This window comes from Leuciscus leuciscus (assembly GCF_965113295.1).
Source record: "Leuciscus leuciscus genome assembly, chromosome: 4".
Lineage (NCBI taxonomy): Eukaryota > Metazoa > Chordata > Actinopteri > Cypriniformes > Leuciscidae > Leuciscus > Leuciscus leuciscus.
Window position 1 is genome coordinate 17076621 of NC_138728.1, and position 22392 is coordinate 17099012.

A 22392-nucleotide genomic window follows, 5' to 3' on the forward strand; every position below is an offset into this window, starting at 1 on the left:
ACAGTGAGACACTTACAATGAAAGTGAATGGGGCCAATTCACAAACTTTAGAATACTCTCTCTTTAAATATTAAGAAAAAAGAAAAAGAAAACAGTGTAACTCTAACAAAACTGTTGATTTATTTGATTTAAACAGCTTTGTAGCTTAAATAATACACTAGTTTTTATGATACACTAATTAATGTACAGTAAGTGCTTTTAGAAAAGTTCACTTCACATTTCTGCGTTTAAAATCTGCAAAAATTGGTCCGACACTAAAAAGGTTGAAGGATTTACTTTAAAACAATTTTTACTCAGAAATTGCTTGTAAATTTCACAAAGAATTACAAAGAAAATATGCCAAACAACTGTAAATGTGACCGCACCTTTATAATATGTGCCAGTTGTTGTTTTTTTGTTGTTTGCCTATCACACTTCAGAAGATCTCCCCTGCCTTGACCTGGCCGCAGTCTCACCTGTGTTCTCAGTAATGGAGTGAGATGAGACTGTCTTCATGAATTTGATATTTAAATTGGAGTAGACGGTAAAGTAATAATACTGAGATGTAGACTTTCATCTCTCTCTGGCATTTTTTTCCACATTCATTTTATAGTCTCTTTTGTTTCCATGGTGATGCAGTGTGTCGGCACAGTGAGGTTAAGGACAGTTGCACTGCCTCATTTTCTGTCACTCACTGTCATTCTTTCATTCAGCTCATTGTCCAACGTCATCATTCAAATACGGGTCAGGTTCACATTTACGAAAGAATCAAGAAGCTGTGCTCTTCATGAAGGACGTGTGTGTGTGTGTGTGTGTGTGTGTGTGTGTGTGTGTGTGTGTGTGTGTGTGTGTGTGTGTGTGTGTGTGTGTGTGTGTGTGTGTGTGTGTGTGTGTGTGTGTGTGTGTGTGTGGTGGGCTTGTGTTCGAAAATTATGCACATAGTGAACATCCAGACGCACATGCTGAGCAGCTAAATGCACTGACGGACGGAAATTGTCAGAATTTTTTTATTGATTCATCTATTCTTTTGTTCATTTATTCATTTGTTTTACAAATGAAATTGATACATTCATTAATTAGTCTGATTGTCCATTCGTTTGTTTATTTAATCATTTGTTTATCAGTTTGTTTGTTACACTCATTCATTCATTTCCTCAGTCATTGATTCATTTGTTTGTTCATTCATGAGTTGGTTTGTTAGTCCGTTCGTCGGTTCGTTCGTTCGTTCGTTCACGAGTTAGATTGTTCATTCATTTATTCATTCATTCATTTATTTATGAGTTGGTTTGTTAGTCCATTCATTCATTCATTAGTTTGTCTGTTTGTTCACTCATTCATTCATTCACGAGTTGGTCTGTTAGTCAGTTCATTCATTCATGAGTTGGTTTGTTAGTCCGTTCATTCATTCATTCATTCATTCATTCATTCATTCATTCAAGAGTTGGTCTGTTAGTTCACTCATTCATTCATTCCTGAGTTAGTCTATAGGAGCCAAAACACTGTACATATTATTTGGGATATGGAATAACCTTATATTTGATTTATAAGGGTTATATTACTACATTAATAGCTTATTGCTAATAGTAGTCAAACATAACTTTATTAAAAGATTATTATTTCTCAGTTATGTTTCTTAGTAATGTTAAGGAGGTTTACAGAAAACGATCATTGATATAATTTGAATTATAAATGCTGTTTTTGTGATTTGGAAACAATGAAAACCATTTTCTGTTTAGCTCAGGGTTTAGGTTGAATTTAGGGCTACCGCCCCTTTAAGAGAATTGTGCTGGGTTTCCCGCAATACCGTTGAAGCGTCATAACTGACTTTGGACGCTCGGAGCCAGCGGTGAACTAGGACCTGAGCGATATAGTTTTCTTACCGTAGCCTATGGACGTTACATTGTCTTAGAAATATCAGACAGCATTAGTTTTGGTTTAAGAAACATTTATTTTATTACTCCTGTAAAAAGATTTCACTGTGGGACCTGAATAAACGGTCATTTTTTGTTATCCTTTGACATTGGAGTCCAGTGGAGCTTTCTTTTTGCCCTGATACAACGTTCTACGGCACGAGTAACTAACTTTCGCAAGGGATTGGACTGCTGGCCCTGACATAGTAAGAAAACTGTGCTCTAAAAAAAAAAAGGATTCAAGAATCACAAACTGCTGGAGCTCTGTAAGGAAGGAAAAAAAGCAGATTGGTGGGCAGTGAGTACTGAAGAAAAGAGAATGTGGATGCTATTTGTGCCTTTTCTGTTGAGTGGAGACGTCAAAATTTAACATGCTTGTTGCTAATTAGCTAAGTTGGTGCAACTTTAGCTACTATTTGTAGCAAGTGCTGACAGCCTCTTGTGAGAGTGATTGAGAAACGTCTTCACCAGGCAAATAGGCAAATTGATTTTTTGGTTCTCTCTGTAACTTAAATTCATCAAGATGAGCCAAGCAGACTATTCAACACCACAACCTGAACCTACTGAAGCTAGACAGGTTAAAGTCACAGCCAAGGCTTATGAAGAAAAAATCCGTCATGCCATTAATAAAAGGAAAAACAAGCTAGGTCAGCTAACCAGCAAAATGAATCAGATAACTCAGTCAATGGATGAAGTTGACGACAGTAACCTGCCAGCTGTAGAGAAAATGTTATCAGTAGAGTTCAATAAACTGTTTGGAGAGTTTTGTGAACTAAATACATCAGTCAAAGTGTTACTGGATGAAACATCAGAAATGAATGCAGATCAGGAAGGATGGTTTAAGCCGAAGGCCGATATGTTTTATAACTTTGCTACTAAGGCTGAGAAATGGATAAAAGAGGTGTATCAGCGCATAGCCGAGGCTAAAAAGACAAATGAGGAGATTTCTCCTGAAGATAGTGCATCAGTGGCTATTGCTTCGAGAAAGTTAAGGAAAGGGTCTAAAGCACCATCCTCAGTACATTCCAAAGCATCCTCTGCATCAGCGGCCCGTCTGAAGGCTGAATTAGAGAGAGCTGAGCTACAAGCTCGAGCTTTCACTCTAAAACAAAAACAACTACTTGATGAACAGGAAGCTAAGATAAAAGCTGAGAGAGAGGAGTTGCAAATGCAGATCGCGCTTGCCGCCTCCGATGCTAAGTGCAGAGTACTAGAGGAGTTTGAAGGTATCAAAGCCTGGTCTAGAGTTAGCCAGCAAGATGGTATGAACTCTTACATAGAGAAAGCAAAGCACACGGTACCCCAAGCTCCTAGGCAAGCTACGACTACTCCCAAAGCAGAAGTCAGAATAGAACCTGCTCGCAGAGGTAGCCATGGAGCCCCTACTAGGGATGTGAGGACGGAACAGGAGACTTTGCTACAAGAATCTTCGCCATTATCCATTATTGACTTCCTAATGAAACAACAGAACCTCGCTACCCTGCCACCTCAGAAGATTCCAATATTCAAGGGGGACCCTATGGAATACAGGCTATTCATCAGGGCCTTTGAACATGGAGTAGAGGATAAGACGGATAGTGACAGGGACCGGCTGTACTACATGGAGCAGTACACGGACGGGCAGCCGAGAGAGCTTATACGAAGTTGTTTTCACATGGAACCGCAAACTGGCTATCGTGAAGCCAAGAGGCTCTTAAAGGAGCACTTTGGTAATGGATATAAGATTTCAGTGGCGTACATCGACAAAGCACTGGCCTGGCCGACAATCAAGTCAGATGACGGAGAAGCACTTCACTCCTTTGGCCTTTACCTCACAGGATGCCTCAACGCAATGTCGGATGTGGAGTACATGCAAGAGCTTGACAGTGTGTCCAATATGCGAGCTATCGCTGCCAAGCTTCCATACAAGCAGAGGGAGAGGTGGAGAAGCAAAGCATGTGCTCTCCTAGAGAAGGAGCAACGCAGCGCTAAGTTCAGGGACCTTGTCGGCTTTGTGATTCAGCAAGCGGAAGAAGCCCTACACCCACTCTTCGGCGACATTACTGATGGAAACAAGAGCCATGTAAGGGCTCACAAGACTGAGAAATCAGCCAGAATGAGTGGTGCTCAGAGAAGCTTCACTACTGCAGCCACAGCAGTCAAGAATCCGGCAGAGACAAAATTAAAGCCCAAGGGAGAATCACTGTGTGCTTTCTCGACCCCTTGTCTCTTCTGCCAAGGAGAACAGCACACCTTGGAACACTGCAAAAGGATGAAAAGGTCTCTTCACAAGGAGAAGATCGACTTTCTTAAGAGTAAAGGATTATGCTTCAGTTGCCTGAAACAAGGACACATGAGCAAGGCCTGCGATGGGAAGATGGCCTGCCAGGTGTGCCAGCTTACTCACCCGACAGTTCTCCATAAGAAGAATAAGGATGCTACTGATGAAGCAAGGCAGAAGGAGCCATTGACTGACACGTCCAAAAACACAAAGCACAAGGTGGAACGAGCAGATGGAGAATCCAGTTCAGTAGTAAGTGGATGCATCAATGCAGAGATGAGGACCTGCAAAGCTACTGGGGCCGGCAATGTTAATAGTGTTCTGGCGATCGTTCCAGTACATGTCAAGGCCAAGAAAGGTAATAAGATTGTGACTACTTATGCGTTCCTCGACCCAGGCAGCAATGTCACCTTCTGCACAGAGAAGTTAATGGCCTCACTCAATGTCACAGGGAGGAAAACAAGTATTCTGCTGAAGACCATGGGAGGCGAGCGGCTGGTGAGCAGCCAAGTGGTGTCTGGACTGGAAGTCAGCGGCATGGATGGCAACAGCTTCCTGGAGCTGCCCAACATCTATTCTCAGAGGGTGATCCCGGCACGTGAACAGAACATCCCTCTGCAGGAGGAAGTAGACAAGTGGCCTCATCTCAGTCAAGTGAAGATCCCAAAGATTCAGGCAGAGGTAGATCTTCTCATCGGGACTGACGTACCCAAGGCCATGGAGCCGTGGCAGGTGGTACCCAGCGTGGAAGATGGGCCATACGCGGTAAAAACACGACTGGGCTGGATTGTCAATGGTCCTCTCCGTGGAGTCAACAGCCATGACACGACTAGTGGACTCATACAGGTCACTTCCAATCGCATATCAGTGGCTACGCTAGATGAGCGGTGGAACCATCAACAGTTCAAGATCGACTTTCCAGAGTGTCAAAACGACAGTGTAGAGATGTCAAGGGAAGACATCCAGTTTCTGGAAATGGTCTCGCAGTCAGCAAAACTCATAGAAGGTCACTACAGCATCGGTTTACCACTGAGGAACACAGTTTTCAAGATGCCGAACAACAGGAAAGTAGCTGAACAGCGAGTTCTCAACTTAAAGAAGAAGTTCATAAAGAATCCTCAGTTTCATGCTGAATACTCTGCATTTGTAGAAGACTGGATCGTGAAGGATTACGCTGTCAAGGTTCCCAATGAAGAGATCAGCCGTAGCGATGGAAAGGTGTGGTACTTGCCACATCATGGCGTATATCATGCTAAAAAGTTGAAGATCCGAGTGGTGTTCGATTGTGGGGCGTCCTTCCAAGGCACCACATTGAATGATCAGCTCCTACAGGGGCCGGATCTGACGAGTACTCTGCTTGGTGTCATCACAAGGTTTCGGCAAGAGGTTGTGGCTGTCATGGCAGATGTGGAAGCCATGTTCCACCAGGTACGGGTGCCGGCTGAAGATGCTGACCTTCTGCGGTTTCTCTGGTGGCCCTCTGGTGACATCAGACAAGACATCGCAGAGTACCGAATGAGGGTGCACATATTCGGTGCCACCTCATCTCCGAGTTGTGCCACGTTTGCCCTACAGAAGTGTGCACACGACAGCAGAGGTCAGTACAATGCTGCAAGTGTTGACACAGTACTACGCAACTTCTATGTTGATGACTGCCTCAAGTCTGTCTGCTCAGAAGAGGAAGCAGTATCTATGTACAGCGACTTGAGGGCCATCCTTCATTCAGGAGGATTCCGCCTTACGAAGTGGGTGAGCAACAGCAGAGCCGTGCTGTCTGCAATCCCTGTGGAGGAGAGAGCTGAAGAACTAAGAGACCTCAATCTTGACTTGGATATGCTACCTGTCGAACGAGCATTGGGGGTCCGATGGTGTATTGAGAGCGACAACTTCAAATTTAGGATCATCATCCAAGAGAGGCCATCCACAAGAAGAGGCATTCTCTCCGTAGTTGGCTCTATCTACGACCCGCTGGGTATTCTAGCACCGGTGGTCTTGACAGCAAAGCTAATCCTCCAGGAGCTCTGCCGACTCAAGCTGGGATGGGACGATGAAATTCCAGAGCACCTCGCTAAAAAATGGAACAGCTGGTTGGAGGATCTTCACTTGCTGAAGGATTTTGGAGTGTCTAGATGCTTCAAGCCCAGGGACTTTGGCAAGGTAATATTCAATCAGCTGCATCACTTTGCAGATGCTAGCCAAGAAGGCTACGGAACGGTGAGTTACTTGCTGCAGGAGAACGAAGAAAACAAGCTTCACGTTGCCTTCGTCATGGCAAAGGCCAGGGTGGCACCCCTCAAGCCCCTCACCATCCCACGCATGGAACTAGCGGCAGCTACCATGGCAGCGCGCATGGACAAAGCCCTGAGGTCAGAAATGGAACTCCACTTGGACGAATCTGTGTTCTGGTCAGACAGCACCACGGTGCTCAAGTACATCGGAAATAGAACCAGCCGATTTCGCACCTTCGTCGCTAATCGAGTGGAAATGATTTTGAAGCTGTCAGAAGTAAGACAGTGGCGACATGTAAATACAGCCAAGAATCCTGCTGACATTGCGTCAAGAGGACTCGACGTGAGATCCTTCCTGCGCAATGAGTCATGGATAAAGGGGCCGGACTTTCTCACAAAGCCAGAGGAGGAATGGCCACAGAACCCAGACAACCATGGGGACCTAACCTCAGAGGACCCAGAGGTAAGGAAAGCCATGGTCAACACTACTGCAGTCGAGGAGCAGTTGGACACAGTGCAGCGGTTCCTTGAGTATTACTCCTCCTGGAATCGTCTGAAGAAGGCAGTCAGCTGGATGCTGAAGCTGAGAAACACGCTGCTGACTCTGTGTCGTAAGAGGGAAGAGATGAATGCGTCACTTCCACAGTCTGAGGTCCAGAAAAAGATGAAGATCTTCAAGGAAAGCCTTCCAAAGACCAACCTCACTGTGGAGAACCTCAAGGAAGCGGAGCTTGAGATCATTCGTTTCTGTCAGCGGCGAAAGTACTCTGAGGAGATCTCTATACTTCGGAAAGGTGAAGACGTTAAGATGAGCAGTCACATCTACAAGCTCAAACCCAAACTACAGGAGGGGATCCTTAGAGTAGGAGGAAGACTCAGCAGATCAGTGATGCCTGAAGAGGTGAAACACCCTGCCATCCTACCTAAGGACTTCCATGTGACGGAGCTTATACTCAGAGATATACATGAGTGCGTGGGTCACAGTGGTCGCAACCATGTACTGTCCAAGTTGCGACTGAAGTATTGGGTTCCTGGTGCTCACTCAGCTATAAGAAGAGTCCTATCAAGGTGTGTGACATGTCGACGCTCGCATGGTGCAGCTGGACAACAGCAGATGGCAGATTTGCCCCAGGACAGGGTACTTCCAGATGAACCCCCTTTCACCTACACTGGAGTTGACTACTTCGGTCCGTTCGAAGTCAAACGGGGCAGAAGCTTAGTAAAGAGGTGGGGCGTTATCTTCACCTGCCTGGCTATCCGTGCTGTCCATCTGGAGATGGCATCATCGTTGGACACGGACTCATTCATTGACGCTCTTCGTCGATTTCTAGCGAGACGAGGCCAAGTGAAAACCCTCCGTTCAGATAATGGGACTAATTTTGTGGGGGCGGAGAAGGAGCTAAAGAGAGCTATGGAGGAATGGAATGTCTCTAAGATTGAAAGCAGTCTGCGTCAGAGGGGCATCCAGTGGATTTTCAACCCCCCGACTGGTTCCCACCATGGCGGCGTCTGGGAACGGATGATTCGGTCGGTCAGGAAGATCCTCAGTAGCACTGTAAGACTTCAAACTCTGGATGAGGAAGGCCTGCACACCGTCTTGTGTGAGGCAGAAGCCATCATCAACAGTCGACCTATAACCAAAGCCTCTAATGACCCATCAGACCTGGAAGCACTTACCCCCAATCACCTCTTGCTTCTTCAATCAAAGCCTTCTCTGCCACCAGGCCTCTTTATGAAGGAGGATGTCTACGCCCGCAGGAGGTGGAAACAGGTCCAGTATATAGCCGACATATTCTGGAAGCGATGGACAAGAGAATACCTCCCGCAGTTACAGGAAAGGCAGAAGTGGACTCGTGCTTCCCGGAACTTCGCTGAGGGGGACATCGTCTTGATCGTCGATGATTCTGCGCCCCGCAACTCCTGGGTCCTTGGTAAGATCATCGAGGTGGTTCCAGACGCGCACAGGCTCGTGCGCCGGGTCCGCATCAAGACGAAGACAACCACATTAGATAGACCCATTACCAAGGTCTGTCTTCTCCAAGAAGCTGTATGAGGCGGTACTGAAGACAGCTACAGAGACACTCGACAGTTATTTGTTATTAGTTTAAGTTTGTTGGCTCCTTGTTGTTTTGTAAAGTAATTGTTTCTGAAATAAGAAAAAATTAGGGGCCGGAATATAGGAGCCAAAACACTGTACATATTATTTGGGATATGGAATAACCTTATATTTGATTTATAAGGGTTATATTACTACATTAATAGCTTATTGCTAATAGTAGTCAAACATAACTTTATTAAAAGATTATTATTTCTCAGTTATGTTTCTTAGTAATGTTAAGGAGGTTTACAGAAAACGATCATTGATATAATTTGAATTATAAATGCTGTTTTTGTGATTTGGAAACAATGAAAACCATTTTCTGTTTAGCTCAGGGTTTAGGTTGAATTTAGGGCTACCGCCCCTTTAAGAGAATTGTGCTGGGTTTCCCGCAATACCGTTGAAGCGTCATAACTGACTTTGGACGCTCGGAGCCAGCGGTGAACTAGGACCTGAGCGATATAGTTTTCTTACCGTAGCCTATGGACGTTACATTGTCTTAGAAATATCAGACAGCATTAGTTTTGGTTTAAGAAACATTTATTTTATTACTCCTGTAAAAAGATTTCACTGTGGGACCTGAATAAACGGTCATTTTTTGTTATCCTTTGACATTGGAGTCCAGTGGAGCTTTCTTTTTGCCCTGATACAACGTTCTACGGCACGAGTAACTAACTTTCGCAAGGGATTGGACTGCTGGCCCTGACATAGTCTGTTAGTTCATTCATTCATTCATTCATGAGTTGGTCTGTTAGTTCATTCATTCATTCATGAGTTGGTCTGTTAGTTTACTCATTCATTCATTCCTGAGTTGGTCTGTTAGTTCATTCATTCATTCATTCATGAGTTGGTCTGTTAGTTCACTCATTTATTAATTCTTGAGTTGATATGTTAGTCCATTCATTCGTCCATTCATGAGTTGGTTTGTTAGTTCACTCATTTATTAATTCTTGAGTTGATATGTTAGTCCATTCATTCGTTCATTCATGAGTTGGTTTGTTAGTCAATTCATTCATTCATTCATTCATTCATTCGTGAGTTGGTTTGTTAGTCCGTTCATTAATTCATGAGTTAGTTTGTTAGTCCAATTATTCATTCATGAGTTGGTCTGTTAGTCCAGTCATTCGTTCATTCATGAGTTGGTTTGTTATTCCATTCATTCATTCATTCATGAGTTGGTTTGTTAGTCCGTTCATTCATTTATGAGTTAGTTTGTTAGTCTGTTCATTAATTTATGAGTTAGTTTGCTAGTCCAATTACTCATTCATGAGTTGGTCTTTTAAACCATTCATTCATTCATGAGTTGGTTTGTTAGTCCTTTCATTCATTCATGCTCATGTTGTCTGTGCATTCCTGTAGATCTGGCAGTGACAAATTCTGTGAGATCTGGAGTGACAGATATTTGGACCCAAATGTCATGATGAAAATCCAGTCTTTTTTCCTCTCTCTTTAATGTATTCAGCATTCAGGCATATATCAAGTTAAAGATCATTAATCAAGCCCATAACTGAAAAATGACTAATAGTTAATCAACATGCTTGTGTATTCCATGTACTCAACAGGACTCATTCGAAAAATGTGTTTATTTAGTTTCAGCCACGTGGTCAGGAAAGCTGGAATATTATTTAAGCTTTTCATTCAGCTGTGACGGCCTACGATTCTCAGAGTTTAACTCCAGAGGAGAGTTTTGGGTCAGTGCAAGGGCTACAAAGGGCCACTGAGAAGTTCTCAACACCCGACCAGCTGAACTGACAAGCCATTACTGTTGTAATTTTAGATCTTAGTTTTTTTTTTTCGCTGGGACTGCAGAGTTGACTGCGGGTCTAGACCGACAGCAAATAGAGAAGGCCAAAGATTAAGAGCGGATATAGTGTCTTCAGATCCAAACGCTGGAGGGCTCAGGATGAGTGTGTGTGTGTATGTGTGTTCAAGACAAAGTGAATTGTCTTTAATCTGCCAATATATCATACAACTTGGACAACTCTCCTTCACCTTCAACCTTTCCAGATTAGAGAAAGAAGTGTGTAGGTGTGTGTATGGGGCCTTTTAGCAACAGGCCATTAACTAATATCAATGGTGTGGCCATTGTATCCTATCTACTAAGTGTGTGTGTGTGTGTGTGTGTGTGTGTGTGTGTGTGTGTGTGTGTGTGTGTGTGTGTGTGTGTGTGTGTGTGTGTGTGTGTGTGTGTGTGTGTGTGTGTGTGTGTGTGTCGCCCAGGGCATGACTACTGCAGTTCACTCTGGAAGAAATATAATAATTTGAAAAGTTAGTAGACCTTTAGGATGGGGGGAGCAAGAAAAAGACAGAAAGAGCTGTTGCCAGGGTTCTTTTAAAAGTACTGATGTGATTTGTGATGCTCGATTTTTTTAGCCAGATAAGGGGGGCTCTTGCCATCTCAATTTCCCCACCTGCCAAATGCAGAAAGAAGGAAAAGAAGAATGATTTTGGGGGGGATTTCCCCCCCTCGGGTTTCATCTTCTGACAGCCCTCTCCTTAGATAGTACACATCTCCAAAGTCATTGCTCTGTGAGCCACATCATATTAGAGGTCTGAAGTAGTTGCTGTGTGTTTTAGTGTCTTGGGGCAAATTGTATTTCTAAGACACAGTTGAACAATAGAGACAGAGGAAGAAAAAGTGATGGGGGAAAGTCACAGACAAGCAAAGTGAGCAAAACTTTAACTTTAACTTAAACTCACCGAATCTGTGACATGCTGTTGATTACCACAAAAAAACAAAAAAAAAACTTTTTTGACTCATCTCTTAGAAAGTCCTGTGTGCGGTAAAGCACAATTGCAATGGAAGTCTATGAAGCAAGCCATTGCACTGCAGGATACCACTAGAACATTGAATGAGTTAGCTATTTTTCATACATTTGCATACATTTTACAATACATTTTCTATTAATTTATTTATACTTTTTTGTGGTAATCAAAAGCATGACTCAGAAGCTGTCAATAGTCCTTGTTTTGAACATTCATTTCAAGTGACTCAGAATCTTCTTTTCCCTCTAGCAGCTAGTTTGGCCTTTATAAACGTCCTTGAAGTGATCATAAGACTGGGTTTCCCTCTTCCCGTTCCCCTGACAGGTGTGCACTCATGTGCCTGTGTGTTTCCCCTCTCCTTTCCTGGGCTGATATTGTTATTATAGCTGTGCTGAGTGAAGGAGTGGAAGGCTGAGCCATGTGCCAACTAGAGCAAAAGCTTTGAGTTGAGCGGAGGAGGAAATTTCATGCAGGAAAGCTGGTGAAGCAGTTCTCAAGGCATTTTCAAAAAGCATCCCAGGGAAATCCTGAACGACTCGAGCAGGGCTCGAGAAATCTGACCTCTGATAGTCACATGACTCAGATAGCGGGAAGTGTGGTTGAACCTGAATGAGTCAGCACTGATTAAAGGCAGAGGAAAAACCTAAAATAAAGCAAACACATAAAAAATCAGTAGCTGTCACTTACCAGTGATGAATCACGGCATGTCAGACATGAGTAACACACACACTCATTCACTGGCAGATGTTTCAGACATCCAAAAAAGAAGCTTTTACTGTAAATGGCATCATTATGGATTACATAAATTAAATTGATGTGACACAGTCGACTAAAACTTAATGTCTACCAGCCACTGATTTAGAGTCTTAGTGCCGACTCATACTATCCATCAACACACATACAAAATCGGTCTGGCTTCTGTCCTTTGTATGTGGAGTAATGTTGTCCTTGATGACAACATTAGCTGTTCAGTCATGACGTCAGTTTTTAGTCCGACCCGGAAGGCTAATCCGCCTTGGGTTCCCTCAGGAATATCTAATGGGTTTTAGAATAGCTGGTTTCTTTGTAGAAACTGGTGTTTTAAAGCCATTTAAAAGCCTTGTTTTGAAACCATTGCGTAATTTAAAACTGTACGTTTCTACATAAGGACTACAATAGGTGTCTGATTTATCATGCACATAAACTGACATCTTTCTGGTAGGTGTAGTTCTTTTGTAGCATCTTGTTAGCAACTTATGCTTGCAGTGGTTTCAAAACATGGCTTTTAAATGGTCTACATGCGATTCATCAAGCATATAAACTGACAACTTCCAGGTAGATGTACTGTAGTCCTTATGTAGAAACTTGTTAGAAAGTGGGGTTTTAAAATCCATGTTTAGGCAGTGACAGTGTGCCATTTATGTTATAAGACAAATCTACCTTTAAGTTACATTAAAGTTTTTCAGTTGGATGTGTTTTTTTATTGAAACAGGAAGTTTGGGACAGGGAATATTGATATTTTAATCCCGGAGAGCATTTTCTTGTATAAAAATCTGTGTAATGTAAGAAGAATTAATCAATATCTTCATCCCTTTTTTTCTGAAAGAGAGAGATGGTAATTTTTAATTGTGCTAAAAGTACATTTTGTCAGCAAGTACAATAGCATCTGAATGATCTCAAAACTGATGCACATGGACTTCAAGCCACAAAACTCTAATTTTGAGTTAATTGGGTCTTTAATCACAGACCTTTGACCACAAACTGAACAGCTCTGTAACAAAGTGTGTGTGTGTGTGTGTGGACTGGAGGTCAGGGCAAATCCAAACTCAAACCCACTCTCGCTGTCAGTATGAATGATGACATAACCCACGGCTCTGATAGGCGGTCGTTCTGACGTGATGAAAGCGTGTTTTATTGGTTCATAGTGTCTGAAGCGCAGAGATATACATACGGCAAGGCTTCTGTCTCAAATTGTAGCCATTATTCTTTGTGTTTGCTTTCACTCTCCAATGACTCATAATTGAATGAAAATGACTCAGCATATTTTGGTTTCCTGCTTGTTAAATTCCGGTGAGGCTAAAATTCCAAGCTTTTTCTCCCTCCGTAAGATGCATCACAGGATTGAGTGAAAACGGGGCCCTCTAGTGGGAGCTGCCGGTAGTGGGTTTCAAGCAGACAGTCAGGCTCCAAGCAGTCCGGGTGAAGATGCAAATCAAAAAGCCATTAGAGAAAGCCAGTGAGTTAAATCACATTTGTGAAGGTTGCACAGATTGATTTACATAGAGAGTAAACGTGTCTCCTGAATTCAAAGTAACCATAATCCCACTCTCTGTGTCCATGGAACATGAGGACGTCAAGTGCTCAAATGACCAGCCAAATCACCAGACTCATAATTATTGATTATTAAACCAATTAAAGTTAAGTCAATGTGAAGGGAATGTCAGACTGCAGCAAATTCCTTGTAGATGAAAAAAAGCCCCATCTGTATTAAATATTAGTTTAGTGCCACGTCAAAACCAAAGATGAGCTCTGGGTTTGACACTTATCATGTGGCATCCCTCTTGCATCATGGTTATATGAAAATCAGGAGGTTTTGGGTACAGAAATACACATGGTAACTACATTACCTATAATTCCTCACATCCAAACATTATTGGTTAACGGCAGATGGGATGCAGTTCAGTTAACTGGCAGCGGACTTTGACTTTTTCAAGGCTTCATTTTATGAAAGTACTAGTGCATTAAATCTAATCAGTAACCTTTCCATGTTTCTACAAGTGGTTTAACTGCAAGGGAATGTGTGTGTGGAAGAGGGAAAAAAAGTCAAATATATAAAAAACAGAGTGATATCATATATTTCACCATACACAAGGTCTCAGGTTCATGCCAGCGTTGAGTGTGCTGTTGTTTTGGTGTGTGTCACTGCTTCTCCCCAGGCTTTGACTCACCTTTCACTCACGGGTGAGCATGAGGCCAGACTTAATTGAACACTAGCAGGAAGCGTGACTAATTACCCACAGGAAGAAGCAATGCTGCAATCGCTGCTCTTCCAAATGCAATACATTCTCACTGATACCCACTTATGGGATGTCAAGTCAGACTACTGATACTGGAACACGAGTGTGTGCTGACTCACCCGGACCGGACCCCCTCCTCCGCTTTTCCACAGTCATCCTGCATTAACAAAGGATGGCTTGTACAGTTTTTTCATTTATTTGTTAAATACAGAGAAAAGCCTATTATCCTACTGGCATTTTTGATGCCAGATAATGATAATGTTAATGAGATGCAAATCTAGGTCTCCGTTTTAAATTCTAGTGAGCTATCTAAATAGGCAGCTGCCGCCTAGTTCGCAACAGCAAATGGACCTTATAAGTGACTTATTTGGAATGCTCTACGGACCACACAAAATCATGTGAAGCACAAGGAGGCATGACTCAAAATTGATTGAAAAGCCCCATCTGTATCAAATATTAGTTTAGCACCACATCAAATCCAAAGATGAGCTTAAACATAAACATAAATACACATGGTAATTACATTACCGATAGTTCCTCACATCCTAACATTATTGGTTTATGATATCAGGGCAGATGGGATGCAGTTCAGTTAGGCAGCAGCCTTCTAAGTTCGCAACAGCAATGAGACCTTATAAGTGACTGATTTAGAACGCTCTATAGACCACACAAATCGCAAGGAGACGCGACTCAAAATTGATTCCAACAGAGTTTGACAAAAGCATGTTGCTTAACTAATACTGTACTCCAAGAAGCCTAAAACTCATTTTTAATAAAAAAAAAGATTAACAATAGTACTGAATGAAATATACACTACTGTTCAATAGTTTAGGGTCGGTAAGATTTAAAATAATAATAATAATGTCTCAAATGCTCAGCAAGGCTGTATTATTTGATTTAAAATACAGTAAAAACACTAAGGTTGTGAAATATTATTATAATTTGAAAATCTGTTTTGAAAAACATAATTAATTCATGTGATGGCAAAGCTAAATTTTCAGCATCATTACTCCAGTGTTCAAAGTCGCTCATTTTTGATCAATTTTTTGCATCCTTATTGAATAAAACCAGGCAGCATAATGTTGCATCCTACTTTTTGGCCTTTAAAAACAGCCTTCATGTTGGGAGCATTTATATGAAATCTTAAATATTGTCTAGGTAGGCAGCTCACTCGTATTTTGGAACACAGCTAATGTCGCTACCCCATCCTCCTACACATCAGTCGCTAGTTGCAGTCTAGCTGGTGCACAGTAACGAGTTGATGGAGGCTAATTACACGTTTGCTATTTACTTTTCTAAACTGGGTAATTTACTTAGTGAAGGTGGCTCTTACAGGTCTACTGCTAATTATAGAGACATGCTGAGAGACAGGAATAGCTTTGTGTCGCTAAGAGACAAAGGGGTTGCTAGTAGAGCTGAGATGCTATTTCTTAGGCCAGATCCAGCAAAGCTACACATATACATGCAGATGAATAGTGTTTAGTCAGATACAATAGTGAGTTTAGATGTCTCACACCTCAAAGTTTTGAGTAACACTTTCAATTAACTGTGTACAAATGCAGTGCCAATGTGTTGTTTACTTTCTATGCATTGATAATGCATAATGATACACCTTAATACATTCTATGTTATCCTAAATACTTGTAACCACAGTTATGAGATACTTATTGATTAGTAATTTGACTTCTAAAGAGTATAAGGCATTAAATCACATACTCAACACCACATTTGAGTGTTAAAATGCAGTGTACTCTTTGAATGTAAAAATACAAGTATTATAATGTATTACCTTGCAGCTACAATTATTCATGACAAGATAAACCTGATTACAATGTCTCCTGTAATGCATTATGAATACATGTAATGCATTATATATAGACTACAGGCATCATAGAAGTGTTACTGAGTGTTGCTGCATCTCAGTGCTGCATTCCACCTTGAGACGACAGAATTATTTAAAGGTTTAGATGGTTAAGCTCTATTTCACACCAGATCCCAATGGATATAATATTCGAATGTAGTACTCATTATTCCTTTCTGCTGAATCAAATGTGCTTACTAATTAGATGACAAATATTTCTCTGGAAGCGCTGGCTGTTTTAGTAATGACATGTTTTGAAATGGGGCAGGCCGGGGGAGATTCCTCTCTTCAACAACAGTGGGAGTAAGCGTGACCACATTGTAGGTCATAATAAGAAATATCTCGCTGTGTTTATTATGATTTCTGTGGTAACTGGTTGAATGGCGGAGAGCTGTCACTCAAACTCAGCCAAGGTCAGTTTTGTCATGGAGACTTTTGACTTGCGACCTCAAATCTGGTCCTCATTGCCCTTTGTTATGGTCAAGATCCACCACTTAGGCAGGAAGAGACATATAAAGCAACCAACCACTGTTTAAGTTTTTGTTCATGACTCTTGAAGTTGCGTAGAACCAGCTCATCACATTCGGTCAAATCCACTTTTGTCATTTGTGTGAGCAGTATTCATCAGAGAGTCAGTGAATAGACTGTGGATGGCCTAGGAACATTGTGTCCTTCACTGTTTGTGCTCTAGAAATGCAGAACTCCCTTCAGCTTCCTGTAACTCCTGAAAGTCACTTCAAGAATACGGCTTATGTACTTTCTTCCCACATGTTTCTATCCCCAGTTTTTTTCATCTCTGTATCTTTTTGTCCCTTCTTCTGGCTTTCTCTGTCTTCACTTCAGCTGATTGACAACTGCAAGAGAATTTAAGAGACTTGCTCCCCTGCGGTGAGGTCCTTCATATCTTCGTTCCAGCTCTCATCAAACGAGAACTCTTTGTTGGCATATGTCTGTGTAACAACGAAAACTTTCCAATTCCAATTCCTATTATTCTCAAAGTTGATTCTCATTGGATTTGCATTTTGACAATACAACCTTGTTACGTATTTTATTACTGTATAATAAAAATAAATAATTTCTGTATTAATTTACATTCTTTCATATTTTTCCCTGTAATACAGCAATCTATATTTTTCTGCATTGTAATTTAATACTTATTTAGTAAGTTAGTTAGCTCTTGCCATCTAGGACGCACCTGATGTTTTATAGACAAACTACATGCATATGCATATGAGGAAAGGTATTTTATGCTTGGCAGAAGTTCCAGCCATTAACAAGTGGCAGGGTTACAAATGTGTTTGCTTTTACAACGTGTTGCATTATTTTCCACTTAAAGAGGCATTTCCCCCGTGCAGTGCTCAAAGGAGAAGAGTTTGGCTGTAGCTGTGAGTGTTTGTGGACCTTTAATGAAGTGACCATGGGGCTGACAGGTGCTATTATTGGGAACATTAAGTGAGATGAAGGGCTACTGGCTCCCTTGGACAAGATAATGATGTTTGTACTGGAAAGTAGAAAACCAGGAACTGTTTAAAGTTGCTTTGAGGAGAAAGTGAACAAGGTTTGGCACAGTGATATCTTCCAGATGTGTGCAATGGTGCAGTTTGGTTCATGCTGTAGATATATCTCAAAGTGTCTACGTAGACAACCATTTTGCATATATCATTTGAAATGGTTGTCTATGTTAAGTAGGCAGAATGTTTGTAGTATATTCCAACATAGGCTCAAAACTGCTTTCCTCATGTAAGCACCCATTCTCAGTGAATTACCGCTAAGCCTTGGCTCCAACAGGAAACCTTTCATTGTTGATTACAAACAACAAAGGGACGTTTTACCATTATGTAACCTTGTTTCGCACGCATCATCATCGTCCATTGATTTTTACGGTATTCAACACTCTGGAGAATATTCTTGCGAAGATGCTTTAATTACTAAACGCTGGAGCAGGGAATTCTCTGTTGTCTGTGCACTTTAGTATGTTAGCTGCTCTGTGGGGATTCTCAAGGGAAACTAGACTAAATGAGTCTCTGTGCCGCTCATGAAGATTCTGATGTACGATCAACCCTCAGACAAACACAATTAACTCAATTGGCAGCTACTGACACAGATTAATTCAGGTCACTTAATGAACCTGGTTGTCTGTTGTGTGGGTCTTCTATCAAGAGCCCATAAATGGCAAACCTGTTATCTTCCTCCATGCTGCTATTTATCTGATATACAATTAGGAGGAAGTGTATTTAGCCAGTGTATTTTTTTATAAAATTTCATCAATGGGCCAATGAGAATGTGGTCTGAAAGAGTGGGTAGGGCTCGCACCTTATTAATTTCACCGTCCCTTACACTATGAGGTCTCAACATGAAGAGCATCTCCAAATGTCAGCTGTGTGCCAAGTCAACAATGATAATGTCATGCCATGTGAGAGGAAGGGACCTTTGTCGTCTCGCTGGGTTCAACTGTGTGTGGGTGTCCTGGCTGAGAGGAGCATTTAGGAGGCACATCTTTCAATGGGACGAGGAGCAGCCAAGGGCCAGCGCGCACACAGGAAACTAGTACTGACAGCCCAACTGCCTGCACTTCCTGTCAAAGCGCACAGTGGCGTCTCATCCTTGCAGAAACGACAAACACTCTTGCCCTTCTCTGCCGAGGGTTTTGTCTGGGAGTGATGTTTGATTTACACATACACAACTGTACACACAATAAAACCCTAGTCCCCATCCTCTTCCAATCTCCCCTGAGCCAAATGAAGGAATCACAGCCATATGTCAGCAGCCTGCGCTCCCATTCATGTGGGGGAACGCCGTGCCTGAGAATGAATGGAAAACTACCATGAAATCAATGGAGAAACTGCATTAAACTCAAGTGTCATACAGACTGACAGCTGGTGTGTTATGGGTAAACAGCGGTGAGCTGTGTTTGCTGCCGCCTCAGCCCTGATTCAGCAAAGTCTTGTTCATCGCTCAGTTACAATGTCATAAGATGATTCCCTTTCCTCGAGGTGTCTCTCTATCCCTGAGTACTGCAAACTCATTCTGTACGCTCTCTCTGCAGCCTGCCCTACCTTTATTTGATTTTTATGCTATTTATGTGATTTAAAACATTCAAACACTCATGACATTCCAAACCTATTATGATTTTTTTTCTGTCAGATATTTTTTTTTAAAAATCACAATATTTTTTGTCTATAATGAAAGTCATTGGGGTGCAATGTTATTTTGGACTCCATTGACTTTGATTCTTCATTTGAAACTTCTTTAAAAACATTGTTTAAGTTTTTTTTAGTGGTAGTTTAACTTGTCTCGCACTGTTGTGCGTTGTGTATTAGTAATTAACAACATGTACTTACTATATAATTAGGGTTAGGGTTTGGTTTAGTCTTAGTTGCATGTAATTATGCATAATTGTCTGTTATTTCTACACTAAGTACATGTAACATATATATATAACAAGGACACTGTAAAATAAAGTGCAACTGCTTCTTTTGACTTACCAACCACTTAGAACACCATAGGAATGACAAAAAAAGCTCTAAAGCTCTTAGCAACAGTATAGAAATACCATATAGACCACTCAGAAAACCCAGTTTTACTCAAGCAAGCACAATCACATTTTCTTGAGAAAATGTAAAGTTGTAGTCTGATTTTACACTGTATTTGTATTGTAAACCTGCTGTTTAACAACTTCCTGATTTTTTTTTTAGCTCTATCCCTTTTCCTTGATATTGTTTTTAGTTATTTTAATGAATTCCTCTAATAAGATATATAAAGGTTTACAGTCCCATACAGTCATATAACTCAATTTACAGCATTACACAATAGCCCTTAAGTGTTTCAGGGCCGTTAAATATTCCATATGCTTACAGAGCCCCTCATTTTTATTAAATAATATATTTACATTCCTTTTCCACTCAGTCCTGTGATTCATAATCTAAACTTCATCTAAAAGCATTCAAATAAACACCAAATACGGTCTCTGGATCATCCGCAAGGCAGTGAACTCACAGACCCCTCTGGCTTATGCATGACAGCCTTTCCCAGCAGCTGACTCCCCCTATTGGCCGAGTACTGTAACTGCAGGCTTCCAGTACCTGCGCAGTTATAGGCACTGCAGACTGTAGAGAGAGCCGAACGCTGCCGTTTATCAGCGGGACACTGAGGACGGGGACAACCTGGGCTCAGATACTCTTAAGAGGTACACACACTTCACTCGAGCTTAACTCTGGCAGGCTGAAACAACAGGGACTGTTGACTGCTTCTTAGAGTCAGAGACAAAGCCTGGGGATTTGTGTTTTTGTTTGATGGATGTGTGTGTCTGGACGCATGTATGTGTGCACTGGCAACCTACTTGCGAGAGGAGGAGGCTGCTCTCATGAATGACGGCTGTATGAGTGTGTGTGTGTGTGTGTGTGTGTGTGTGTGTGTGTGTCTGTTTAATGCTGTGTGAATGCTGAGGGTGGCATAGTTGGGTTTTACAGCGGAGTGATGCATTAGCCAAACAAGCGCTTGCTCATTAATAGAGACAAAACCACAGTGTCAGAGCTGTTGGGATGAATTGAAAAGAATGGGTCGCGGGAAAAGAAACCGTGACGCATGACAAATAGCTGTGAGTGAAGTCGAGGGGTGCTAGGGCACTAGATTAATGCTGTTCAGATGAGATCCAGCAAACATCTGGGGACTGAAGAGCACCGGGACTGACTTTTGGATGTGTTTGTGTTCATGTGAGCTTCTGCCGGTCTCACAGTGGGAAACATCAGCAAGTTCTCCCCCTGAAATAACGGGACGGGAAACTGTTTAACCTTGGCTCGATGTACTTCCCTCCATGAAACTATCAGATTGAAAGACTGCTTTACAACCAGTTTCCTTCTGCCATAACAGTCGCTTATTTACAGCTGCAGACCGGCCCATTTCCCCCTCCCTTGTGCCTGAGTGTTAATGGCAGCATTGATTAAAGCATTTACAGTGTGCTGCTGGTTATCATATGCAGAAGAGATTCCAGCTTCTCCTCGATATATTGTACGTTGCCTATGCTGATAAAAATGTTAATGGTGGTTTTCAGATCAATCAATCTGTTTGCAAATGACTGTGGTAATGGTCCTCTCAGGGAGATTTCATCTGTATCCACTTCTATCCTCATTAATAGGACACAGGGAGACTCCTTTAGTCTTATTTTAATGAGAACCTCCTCTTACTGTACCTGTCAGCTTTTTATTTTTAATTTTCTGTTCTTTTTGCTCATTTTTTTAAGCGCCAATCTAAAGCTGAAGTGTGTAATCTCTTTGACGTTAAAATATATACTCTTAGTCTTATCCCAGCTTAATGTACAGAGACAACTGTGAGTAAAGCAATTTCCCTGAAGAGTGGAAACACTGTGTCTGTAGTGTTTTCAAAACATTGCTTTGTTTGTTTTCACATGTATAATTTTGCCAGGTGTTAGCATAATTTTAACCCTAGGTCATTAACCCCAGCTTTAATAGTCCCAAAGGTACACTATATAGAGTGAAGGGTTCTGAGGGAAAGGGTAAAAGTATTGAACAATCAACAACCAAAAGGTTTTTGGTTGTTATCTTGTTCCAGTTGGGTAATGCTGCCCAATCCTGTTCCTGGATGTCTACCTACCTGTAGAGTTCAGATCCAACCCTGATTCAACACACCTGTCTGTATTTATCAAGTGCTCCTAAAGATCTCAATAAGCTGGATCAGTTGTGTTTGCCAGCTGAACTTTGCAGAACAATTAGATCTCCAGGGGCCGGTTGCACCAGCTGTGCTTAAGTTACAACTTAGCCTAGTTTTGATATAAATGTACCAAAAATAAAGTACAGTTACAACATACACACCGAAAAAAGAAAGAAAAAAAAATCACATTGCACCATTAAACTTAGTTGATGCGCAACTCTACTTATAAACAACATTTTTACGGAAACCTCCAATCAGGAGTAGCTAACGGTTGGAATAAAAACTACATCAATATGCTCTTGTTTTACCTGACAGACTCCAATTCTTTAGACATATATGATAATGCTGACATTTTCACACACTTACATTTTAAGAGAGAGAACATTATGTGAATAAATTACTTAGTTAGCGACTCTTCGATATGAACAAAGTACAGAGTTAGTTACAAACTAGCTAGTAGTTACTAAGCCCCTGACTTTCAATGTTCCAATTTAAGAAAGAATTGCTGGTGCAACTCAGGAATATGATTGGGCACCCCTGGCCTATACTACTGTAACTACAACAAAAAGCATGGTGACCATTCAAATGTTGCTGTGTAGTCTGACTTGAAATAGCATTAAAAAACTT

At 41.6% G+C, this 22392-nt stretch overlaps 2 protein-coding genes across 7 annotated transcripts in view; both read left to right on the plus strand.

Moving 5' to 3' along the window:
• LOC309496359 (uncharacterized protein) overlaps window positions 1-8430 on the plus strand; it is a gene marked incomplete at its 3' end in the record, with an annotated part of 158636 nt that extends 150206 nt beyond the window's left edge. The window contains exon 2 of the mRNA XM_082166353.1: window positions 1471-8430. Coding sequence (XP_082022479.1) covers window positions 2413-8430 — 6018 coding nt within the window. The 5' untranslated portion in view covers window positions 1471-2412. The remainder of the gene's footprint in view (window positions 1-1470) is intronic.
• nav3 (neuron navigator 3) overlaps window positions 1-22392 on the plus strand; it is a 315297-nt gene that overhangs the window by 184912 nt on the left and 107993 nt on the right. The window lies entirely within an intron of this gene.